The sequence below is a fragment of the Rhamphochromis longiceps genome, linkage group LG19 (genome assembly GCF_057381845.1).
Source record: "Rhamphochromis longiceps isolate RC_006_pf linkage group LG19, R_longiceps_female_GT1.1, whole genome shotgun sequence".
NCBI classification, from domain to species: domain Eukaryota; kingdom Metazoa; phylum Chordata; class Actinopteri; order Cichliformes; family Cichlidae; genus Rhamphochromis; species Rhamphochromis longiceps.
Window position 1 is genome coordinate 32,838,495 of NC_140575.1, and position 11,730 is coordinate 32,850,224.

The window sequence follows — 11,730 nt, forward strand, 5'->3', positions numbered from 1 at the left end:
AAAAACCTGAAACGAAACTGAAAATGGGAACTATGTTGTGATATATTCAGCATCAGAATTCACTTCTGCTCATATTTGGGGGGAAGTTTGGAGGAAGAAAACAATCAAGTTGGCTTAGAAGAAACTTTTAAAGAGTTCAATCTGTAAGTTTCTTTTCATTACTTTAAAAATGAATCCAATTCCAAAATGAAAACCATCTGGAATAATTGCAGAAATGAAGATGATTTGGTTCTTATCACAGATGTGAGCTCTCTAATTTGTTTATCTTCTGTCCGACACGGTAACTTCCTGCTTTTGGTCTCTAACAGCACTTGAAAGGGGAAAATGACCTCCTCGTATAGCAGCCTTGATGACAGTAACGATTCAAACAAAAGGGTAGGGCAGCATCAAACATTAAAAAGCAAACTATGCGCTTTCGTGACCTTTCTTACTCTTAAAGCTCTCTTCCTCTCAAACCTCACCTTCTTAGACCAGCTGCGTGAAGCTACTTGCGATTGTGGCATGTCTGACTATTTTGGGAGTTTTGCTCGCCATCATCGTGCTGGAGAGACCTCCACCTCCCAAAAACCACGAGATACTCCCAGGTGACGACGGCTGGAGCAATTTCTCTACTGATCAGTGCAGGTAATAATCCAGTAATTACATCACGATCTTCTTAACTATCTGCTGCACGGCTTGAAGAAACATGTCCACATTTGCTCACTGTTTCGGAATCAAGTCGTGATTTCGCCGTGTTTGTAAAGTGGTGCGTTTTTAAACTTTATTTGGCCTCATTCTCTGATTATTTTTTTAACGCGCAAAATCTACCACAGTTTCCTCTTTATGTGTAATAAATATAAGGAGGAGGAGGCTGAGTGGCCAGGTGTTCCTCTTTATGTGGGACTGGACGTTATTCCTTATCAGCCTGACCCACGGTTTGATTGGCTCTAGCTTGCAAAGTTAAACACTGCAGCACAGACACTTCACTGGAATTTGACTGTAACCTAATTTTAGATGTGGAAAATAAAATAGGACAGACTGCGATCTTGTATCACCTGCAGACTATTTTATTCCACCGCGGTAAAGTGAGCCGTCATTTGTGAGCCGCGGTCAAGCCAGCCGCCTCCTATCCGCCGCATAAATTTCCTTGCGCTTTTACACCAGTCTTTACGGTAGCGCCTTTTCGCTTTATATCCTGATTGAAAGCCTAGACCCGCGCGCGCGCACACACAAATTACAATGGAACAGCCCAATACAGCCATCGTGACAGTCTGGTTGCATATTCAAAAATTCATTAAAAATCATTCTTAAAAGTTGATGCCAAGCTTTCAACACAATCCTCTTCTCGGACACCTACTTTACCTCTGGGCCAGTTTTTACCCAGATTTACTGTAATATTACTCAGAAATCACAGTAAACTCATATTCAGTGCAATACAGTCAATACACTACAATTATGTTTATTTCAAAAATTCATTAAAAATCATCCTGAATAGTTGAGGTCCAACTTTCAACACATCCCTCCTCTGGGACACCTACTGTACCTGTGTGCCAAGTTCCATCCAGATTTACTGTAAAATTCCTCAGAAAATAAAGGAAACTTATATTCAATCTAATACAGTCAATACAATAGGATTCTCTCAATTTTCAAAAATTCATTAAAAATCATCCTGAATAGTTGAGGTCCAACTTTCAACACATCCCTCCTCTGGGACACCTACTGTACCTGTGTGCCAAGTTCCATCCAGATTTACTGTAAAATTCCTCAGAAAATAAAGGACATTTATATGCAATTCAATACAGCCAATACACTACAATTATGGAAATTTCAGAAATTCATTAAAAATCATCCATAGTAGTTGAGGTCCAACTTTCAACAGATTCCTTCTCTGGGACACCTACTGTACCTGTGTGCCAAGTTTCAGCCAGATTCACTGTAATATTCCACAGAAATTACAGGAAACTTGTATTCAATTTCACCGTCAAATTAATAAAGCTTCTCCGATTCTGATTTTTCTGTACATATGTAGGTTATGTATTTCAGAAATGTAAATAGAGCTTGTTCGTTTAGATTTTGTATTGCATTCTTTTTCATTTTAATACCTTTTCTAAAAAATTACACTAAGTTTAGAAAATAATGTGATTCTCGCAGTTTGGGTTTGTGACCCAACCCTTTTTGCATTAGTTTTGGTATTTGTTGATTAAGATTACTATTGATCAGTGTATGTAATTCTTGTTTTTGCTGTTATTAGTTAGTACTTTTAATTTGGCGATACTTTGTTACGTTCTTCTAATTCTCCCCTAACTGCTTTTAAATTACATCATCTCATCCGCTGTATAGTAAGTAAAACATATTCCATTCTAAACCTTGCGGTAATCTTTAAGAACATATTTTTAAAAACTGAAACAAATTGAAAAATATTTTTTTTCACAAAACCTGGTCAATTAAACATAAATCAATATGGTTATTATCTGCAATTTCAATGGCGATGTATATCAGAAGTGAAATTGTTCTATAAAAGCAACAGCTTTCCTTTCATTGTTACTATTTAACACCATTAAATAGAATTTAAACACTTTGTTCATTTTATTAACTGTATTGCTTTAGGTTCAATTGACAATATTAATTTGAATTTAATGGCACCATTTAGATTGCGTTTTGGACCTAATTAATTTGATTAATTATGATTTAATTAATAGTTTCATCTATATGCTAAATGTTTAGGTATCAACAAAACAAGTCTAGAAAGGTTCCTGAGTTGTCATCTATACATTGTAATTAGGTGTTTGGACCTTTCAGAGGTCTTCAGCAAAGGTCTAACACTTAACTACAGAGTACAGGTGACAACTCAAAAACCTTTTTACACTTGCTCACACGTTACCATTTATAACATTCAAGATCCTTGCACTTCAATAGAAAACTCTTACACCAAAGCTTACATAAAGTGTAAATGCAAAAAAAGGGTGCTGCATCAACAACTTTATTTACGGTGAGCCTTAACAAGGCAAAGCTTCTACAGGGAACAACACTGCATAAGGCAATATTAAATGCTTAAAGGGCATGACCAAAATTTAAACATTGGAAACAACTTTCCGAGTTTCAACAAAGTGACATTGTAGTGTGCCGTAAGATGTCAAATTCAATACAACTTGTGATTATAGTCAGATCTGCAGATTTACCACAGCAACTTAAAAATCACTGTATAATGCAATTACAGAAAATATTTAAGTGACACAAAAAGGTAAAAACGATTTAGTCCCCAGTTACAAAAATCTGATTCAGAATTATAAGTTTTCTATTATATAATAAATTTTACAATAAAAAAAAAAATGCATATAGCAAATCTCAAAATATTCTTAATTAAATACTAAGACCAAAAATCCAGTACTTAACTTGAGTACAGGTGACAACCTTAGAACCTTTTCACATTTGTTTGCACATACACTTTAACATTTATAACACTCAAGATCCTTGACCTACAATGGAAACCTGGTACACAAGAACTAATATGAAGTGTAAATACAAAAAAAAATTGTGTTGCTTTAACAACTTGAACAAAAGCCTTCAACGAGGCAAAGCTTAAACAGGGAAACAACACTGCATAATGCAACATTAAATGAAGTGTGTAAAATAAAATGTAAACATCTGAAACAACTTTCCAGTTTCAACTAAGTGACAGTGTAGTGAGGAGTAGGATGATTTCAGGATCTACAGTTGTAGGTCTGTAATGGCTACAGTCTGCAGAATTACCACAGCAACTCAAACTGAAGAAAATGTTGTGAAACAAGGAAATATATCCATCTGCGTAATTTTGTCCCCAGTTCAAAAAACTCAGTTTCTGAATTATGTTTTCTTTTCCACAATCAAAAGAAAAAAAGCATTCGGTAAATCTCTTAAATATTAAAGATATGACAAAATATTTACAAACAAAGATCAACATATATATATATTTATGAACTTTTAAACAGTGAAACAGAGCACTTATTTTCGGAGACATTTCGATCTACAAGAGTCATTGCGTCTCCTTTTGGCAGAGTTTGTTCTTCAGCACTTGTATTTTGTTAGACAGTTTTTTGTCTTCCAGTCCCATGAGCACCTTCTGGAAGAACTCAAATGTGTAGCGACGTGGCTTTGGGTAACTCAGATTGAGGCAGTAAATTAGCCCAAACAAAAGTGCACACCCGCTCGCCACATCGTGAAGATCCTGCAAGACGGTGCATCTCTCGATAATGATGCCAACATCTTCAAGGGAGTCATCAGGCTGTGCTCCTTCATGGATTATTTTATAAACACGCCAAATCCATCCTCTCAAGCTCTTCAGCTTCCATCACGTTGAAATCCTGAAAAGGACATATATTTTAAATCTGTTGTATTTTGGTCATTGCATCATCTATCTATTCACTCCATTTTAGTTCAAATGGTCCACACTATCCTAATTACACAGATCCCTGAATGAGACTGAGGAGAACAGACCAAAGAAAAATGTGGATTTAAGACTATCACCAAATAAAGACCAAGAAGAAGATACATGAAACATGGACAGAGGGCAGAAGGAGTATACATTAATAATATTATCAATATTCTGCTGACCAGGGTCATTTTCTTTAGTTTTGCATAAAACAATGTAAGTGAATGGAAACAAAATCCTAGTATTTCCCATGCACTTTATTGTTGTAAGCTAATTTAAAGAAAACTGATTGCTGCCAGATCAGGAGAATGCCTGGGCTTGTTTAGAAAATACATTTTTCAACTTACAAAACTCTGGGAATTATGACAGTCAAAATTTTACTGAGGGGTGGAATATCCCTTTAAAAATAAACTTACTGATGAGATTTTCAGGGTTCTCATTCAGGTATATAATCACAGCTTTAAGGATGCATTCACGCTTCACTTCGATTCGGGAACTCTAAACAAAACAACACATGCATGGCAATTACTTTTTTGAAGTTTTTAGAGACCCCACAGAACTTAAGTCAATTTTTATTGTTGTTTAACCAATTCATAATTGTTTCTAAGTAATTTTAAACATGCTTTTTGCAAGCAAGTAGTATTTTGTGTTAGAGAATGAGAAGCTTACCAATTCATTCCCATAAAGATTATAAGTTATGAGTCCAATTACACTGATTGCGATACATTGGGTCGCGGAAAATGCAGCTTTAGCGTGGTGTACCACCCGAAAAGTGTTGTTGCATAGGAGTGCTGTTCAAAGGAATCAAAAACATTTTGATAGAGATTTCCAAAAATTAATGACAAAAACTACACACTGTCATGTTAATATGAGGTATGCGGGCTACCACCACATTTGCAGTATTTATACCAAGTTTGAGTGAAAAAAAAAAATCTATTGTGTCACTGAGTTGTGGCGAAATGTGAAATGTTGTCTGCCTTTGTCTTTTCTCAGTGTAGCTAATTATTCCTTTGGACAATTAATGAGTAACAAAAAAAAGAAAAGAAAAAAGCTACAATGCCAGCAGCGGCACTTATGGCCTCTAGGGGCATGAGTTACTTAGTTCTGCTTTGTGTCAGGACCAAGTCCAGAATATAAGCCAAAAGCGAGATGAGAAGTATAACGCAGGAGAGAACAAGCATAAAATGACCCAAGAAAGTTAAAAATACAGGTTAATAACCAGACCTGAGATCAACCTGCAACTAATCTATTAGTTACAGAACATTATAACAAGACAGAATACCTGTGAATTGTAGACAATGCTGCTGTGATCCGCCGCGCTGTTTCCCCTCCTTTTTTTCGTAGAATCTTCATCAACTGGTCAGAGTACTGGTCAAGACTGCTCATGAATGTGGACAGCAGTGGAACTGTGGTGATAACCTAAAAGACCAAATAAGAGAATTCAAAATGTAAAATTGCGTATTAAGGAAAAAGTAAATAATATGAAAGCATTAGGTACCTTCAACATGCACTTTTGGAGCACAGCTCAAATCTCCGCAGCTCCAAATTCCACAACCAGCAACCTGAGAGAAAAAGAAAACCAGAAAAAATGAATCGTGTACAGTGAGACACATGCAAAGGGGTAGCACAGAGATGGTCTAAACTTAAGAACAATCCTGTTTCTTTTAAAATGTATTAATAATACAAGTTAAATTTCAAATGCTCCAAAATTTCTATTACTCATTTCATAAATCTGTTCCTGTGAGCACGTTTACCATTATATACCGGAGCAGCCCAGTCTGTGAACGTGACCCTTTGAAGGTGACCCCCACTTGCCCCCAAAAATGAAATCAAGTATACTGGGTGGTTAGTGCTCCGTTTGTCGGTTTGTGCTGGTAAAATCATCGTTTGTATCGCTAGGTGTCAAAGATATTACACTTTTATTTAATAGGTCATTCAGAGTTCATCCCCTCCCCCCCCCCCCCCCCCAAGCAACACGAAAATGGCCCAAAATAGGTCAAAACATGCCACAAAATGCTCGGGCGCGAGCGAGCGTTTTCTACGACGCCTACATCACCCGGACGCTCACTCGCGCCCGTAAGCACGGGGCGCGTGCTTGACGCCCTTGACGTCACCGCGAAAAAGTAAAACATTAGTAACTGGTTAACCTTAGCAGCACAAATGTTAATTTTAACGGCACAAACAAGCACTAACCAAGCAGAGCATTTTTTGGCATGTTTTGGCCTATTTTTGGCTGTTGTCGTTTTGCTGGGAGGGGGCTCTTCAACTCTCAATGACCTATTAAATAAAAGTGCAATATCTTTGACACCGTAGCAAACAAACGGAGCACTAACCACCCAGTATACTTAATTTTGGGGGCAAGTGGGGGTCACCTTCAGAGGTCTCTTTGAGACTTGATGCGCGAAGATATGCAAACTACGCAGCTAGCGGTTCTCTTCAGTGAAACAGACGAGTCCTCAACAATCACTGCACATGTATCCCAATTCTTGTTCGGGCTAACGTTCTCCTAACTTGATAGTGCAATAAAACAAATAAAATAAGTGTGCTATTCGGAGTTCGAATGAAATTTTAAACGCAGATGGGACAATATTCAGATGTGCAGTAATATCGAATATGCAAATGAATGTTTCCAATGCTAGCAAAATGCTACAACCTACAGAACACATACTGCCCACATATTTACCGGAAAAATATACGCCATATATTATCACAAAGTACTAGTTAAATTATATTCTATTAAAAATAGGAAGAAATTACCTTAACTCCAACGGATGAATCGTGATTAATCCCTCTTTCCAGACACGTGGCCAAAGCACACTGTGGCGTAGGTGAAGAAGGTCAATGCGTATGCGCGAAGATTTTTTTCATTCTCTGCGCATGCTCAGAAAGGATGTGGAAAGGGCTCTTTGGATTTAATTAAATGTGTTCAATAAATTGGAAATATCAATATTATTTAACATTAAAACGGTATAGAATTAATTAAATCAAATTTAAAAATATTAATTACACCCATAAGATTAACAATTTTAAGTATATTGAACATAAAACTAAGAATTAATTTTTAAAAACCCCATGTTTCATTTCTTAGAGTGTACTCAGGATGATTTTTAATCAATTTTTGAAAATTGACATAATTGTAGTGTATTGGCTGTATTAGATTGAATATAAGTTTCCTTTATTTTCTGAGGAATTTTACAGTAAATCTGGATGGAACTTGGCACACAGGTACAGTAGGTGTCCCAGAGAAGGAATCTGTTGAAAGTTGGACCTCAACTATTCAGGATGATTTTTAATGAATTTCTGAAATTTCCATAATTGTATTGACTGTATTGGGCTGTTCCATTGTAATTTGTGTGCGCGCGTGCGCGTGGGATATAAAGCGAAAAGGCGCTACCGTAAAGACTGGTGTAAAAGCGCAAGGAAATTTATGCGGCGGATAGGAGGCGGCTGGCTTGACCGCGGCTCACAAATGACGGCTCACTTTACCGCGGTTTTATGCCCACAAAGGTAAAAGCTGCTTCACTGGAATGTCACTGAAGCTGCCACAAAGAAAAGGAAGTTCTTTGTTACAATAAAGGCTGTGAAGCTATGTGACTAGCTAACCAGGTGAAGTCACTTATTCTCAGGGGATGTTGCCATCAAACGTCAGGTTTCTTTTAAGGTTTGTAGAAAGTTGGTAAAACGTTCAAAAAAAATGCATAGAAGTACTTGATGTAATCATTTTTTGTGTGACTGTCTTTCACATTGTTTTTGATTAACTCCTTTGTTTTGCTTCATTGAGGTTTGCTGGCATTCATTTTTGCACACCTCTCTTAAAGCCCCCCATAGCATTTCAGTCAGGTTGAGGTCTGGACTTTGTGCCATTTCAGCATCTGGATTCTTTTGACTCGATGCCACCAAGGTGCAGGTCTGCAAAACAAGCCCAAACCATCACCTGTCCTCCCCCGCGGTTGATAGTTGATATGAGGTGTTTGTGCTGCTGTGCTGTGTTTGGTTTTCGGCAAACATCTCCACTTTGCTCTAGTCTGTCCAAAGGAAATTGTTCCAAAACTCTTGTTGTCTGTTCAGATGCAACTTTGCAAACCTAAGCCATCGAGATATTTTTGGAGAAAAGAGCCTTTCTCCTGGTAACCCTCAAAATCATTTTGCTAGTAGAAGCAAGTGTTTGTTTTAAGTTCATTTGCAGTAATATTTTGACTCTACAAAACATCAACTTTGACTGTTTTTAAGGATATAGAGGTTAAAGGGAAGCTGTAATACCCCTTAAAAGGGGTAAAAGCACCTCATAGATGTCAGTTAAAGCTTTGGATGAGTCTACAACTCCACATCTGTAGACTTAAAGATTAAAAGTTACTTTTTTCAATTTTTTCCACTTCAACTTCCAAAGAATTCCCTGAGCAGATGTCTTTTTTTTTAAATCCTGCAGCATGGCCCTTGTGGAGAGCATTCCCGAACATATGAAATACAAAGGCAACGTAACATTTGGGATCCCTCTTGAACAAGTCTGGAACAATCTCATCTCAGTGGCAACAAACGAAGTGGATGTGGTCTCTTTCTACTGGACGTTAACTGGGGAAGACATCAGTGTCAACTCTTCCTCTGATATGCCCGTGAGTTACCAGCTGCAGTGGATAGTTGTGTTCCTCATTAAAACATCCCTACAAACTTTTTTCTTCTAATGTTTTCATTGTGTCCTTGGCAGGGAAGGAACATCCTGAAAGAGCTTGAAGAGCTTCCTTCGAGGAATGTGACTGTCCGAGTGATAACGAGTGTTCCCACCGTCAGAACAAACTCCACCGATTTACAGATCTTAAAACAAAAAGGTTTGCTTTCTCTTCAACAAAGTCTTGTAGGCCACCAACTCTTTGCACCAGCTTGACCTTGACCCTTGTCTTTTTCTTCCTGCCTGCAGGAGTTCATGTGAGAAAGGTGGACTTTGGCCGCCTTGCAAACGGCGTTCTTCACAGCAAGTTCTGGATTGTCGATAGGAAACACGTGTTTATTGGAAGCGCCAACATGGACTGGAGGGCTTTAACACAGGTGAACGCTCACATTAGACAATCAAAGGTACTTTGCTATTTTGAACCTTTAGAAACGCTGCTAAACAATTTAAAGAGTTACTTTTAACTGCAGGTGAAGGAACTAGGAGTTGTGATCTACAACTGCTCCAGTCTTGCGAAGGACCTTCGTAAAATCTTCCAGTCCTACTGGGTGATGGGTCAACCCAACAGCTCCTTGCCACAGCCTTGGCCTGCAAACTATAACACAGACATCAACAAACAACACCCCCTGCTGGTGAAAGAGAATAACATCTCCACCCGGCTGTATGTGGCAGTAAGTTCATTAGGTTTCAGTTCCTTTTTAAAGGATACTGTTAGGTTTTCTTTATCATTAATAGAGAAAGGGTTGTACTCTGCAGCTATGTCTACAAAAACATACTTAAAACCTGTGGTTATGAATCAAGTGCTCCTGTTGATTTCTTGTGTTTCACTCCAGGCTTCTCCTCCATCCTTCTGTCCTCCATCAAGGACTCAGGACCTGGATGCTATTCTCTCCATCATCTATGGGGCTCAACACTATGTTGATGTAGCTGTCATGGAGTACTTCCCCACCACGCGCTTTGACAGGCCTCGGAGGTTAACTTAACCCTTTACAGAAAATACTCCACATTAATGATCCACATCGTTTTCCTCTGTTTTCCTCACTCTGAAATCCTCGGCTTTCACTCAGCAGATACTGGCCGGTCATCGAGGATGCCATCAAGACGGCCGCGTTCGAGAGGAAAGTGCAAATCAGGATGCTGATCAGCTGCGGGCGGGATTCTGATCCAGACATGTTGCCTTTTCTTCAGTCTCTAGCCTCACTCGACTCTCCTCAGCAGCATATCAGCATCCAGATAGTAAGACGCAACATGGGATACATGAAACTCCTGAAGATGATTGCCACTATTTTAAAAAAAAATTGTGTTTACGCTCCTTTCTTTTTTCAGAAACTCTACATCGTCCCAGTGGCAAACCAGTCCGATATTCCATTTTCCAGAGTCAACCACAACAAATACATGGTGACTGATAAAGTAGCTTATATCGGTGAGAAACACAGTTATTCTACAAATGTGTCGTTGCTCTAAGTAAGTTGATGGAATCTCTGACCAGGTTTATGCTCTGCTGCTACCCAGGTACCTCTAACTGGTCAGGAGACTACTTTCTTACCACCGCTGGAGTGGGCCTGGTGGTGTCCCAGCATGCATCTCAACCTGAAATGAAGAATACGACCCTGTACAGTCAGCTCAAGGCAGTATTTAACAGAGACTGGTATTCAGAGTTTGCTGTGCTCCTCGATGACCTGGGACACCACCCAGACTGTTCACTATCGAGATGACTGAAGCTCTTTTATGAATCTTAAGTGCATTTCATGACATTCAAATCCCAGTTGGGACACAGTATTCTGCTGTTTTTATGACCTTTTTGTCAGGAACGATATTTTTAATACAACTGTCACATATGTTAATTAACCTACTAAATGTGTCATGCTACAGTTCTGACTGAACATGTTTTAGTACATGTGCAGTCAGATTTACAATGTTCTTTCAGGCGCAGTGTGATCATTCACTGCTGAGCTGATTGTTTTAAAGCATGATTAATGAATATCAACCATTGAGTGCATTTTAATGTCATGGTTAAATATGTAAACATGCATGAGACTTTTGTGTACCTGTGGCTGCAGTATCTAAGTAACACTGACCAGCACAGCACTACAAGGCCATGCTTACACCTGCTGGTCTGATCAGATAAGCGCAGGTTTGATGGGGAAAGTCATCAAAGAAAGGCTGAGAAATCCACCAACTTTTGCCAGCACAGGAATATTGGTTGAATGCGCCAGCACAATCCTGGAGTTACAGGCAAGGGCAGTGGAAGCTGCAGCTGTGCAATAAGAACCTCATCTTTGTTTCTGATATGTTGCATGGATGTCCTCTGTTTGTTTGTGTCTGCAATTGTTCAGTTTGTTGGTAGATTTTTGTACTTTTGTTTGTGTTGGTCTTTGTATATGTTTCCACCCAAGTGTTGGAGATGCTGTCAGATGGGGTGAGATCTCACACTATACAGCAGCTTCCTGTGGGGTACCGCTTGGACTGCTGATCTGTTTTGCATAAAGAACAGTGTAATAAAGATATGGTGGGAAGAAAAAGAATCTGATCTTTAGACTTTTTTTATAGTGTCAGTTCACAACAGTCGCTTTGAGATGCTTTAACTTCGTGAACCATAGTGTAAGGTAAGGACACCATAGATTAGAGAGAAAACTCAAACAATCAGACGATGCACCATGAAGAGCTTTTGGGAAAAGTG

General features: G+C 38.6%; 1 protein-coding gene and 1 long non-coding RNA gene across 4 annotated transcripts; one reads left to right on the top strand and one right to left on the bottom strand.

Annotated features, from left to right (window-relative positions):
• Positions 1–6: 6 nt before the first annotated feature.
• pld4 (phospholipase D family member 4) lies at positions 7–11,572 on the top strand. 2 transcript variants are annotated; one of them, XM_085391890.1, is made up of 11 exons: positions 7–143; positions 309–375; positions 470–624; positions 8,814–8,997; positions 9,090–9,210; positions 9,300–9,427; positions 9,521–9,721; positions 9,884–10,023; positions 10,118–10,286; positions 10,377–10,473; positions 10,563–11,572. In XM_085391890.1, exons 2-11 carry the CDS (start codon positions 325–327, stop codon positions 10,763–10,765), a joined length of 1,449 nt encoding a protein of 482 aa, XP_085248016.1. In that variant the 5' UTR covers positions 7–143; positions 309–324; the 3' UTR covers positions 10,766–11,572. The 2 variants fall into 2 exon arrangements, with proteins under 2 accessions (XP_085248016.1, XP_085248017.1); XM_085391891.1 differs by having other exon boundaries at positions 10,121–10,286; positions 10,563–11,568.
• On the bottom strand, positions 3,570–8,803 carry LOC146647203 (uncharacterized). 2 transcript variants are annotated; one of them, XR_014908840.1, is made up of 5 exons: positions 7,145–8,803; positions 5,886–5,949; positions 5,670–5,806; positions 4,804–4,885; positions 3,570–4,319 (listed from the first exon to the last, which is right to left on the bottom strand). It is a non-coding gene; the product is annotated as an uncharacterized LOC146647203 (long non-coding RNA). The 2 variants fall into 2 exon arrangements; XR_014908839.1 differs by having other exon boundaries at positions 5,886–8,803.
• Positions 11,573–11,730: the final 158 nt, after the last annotated feature.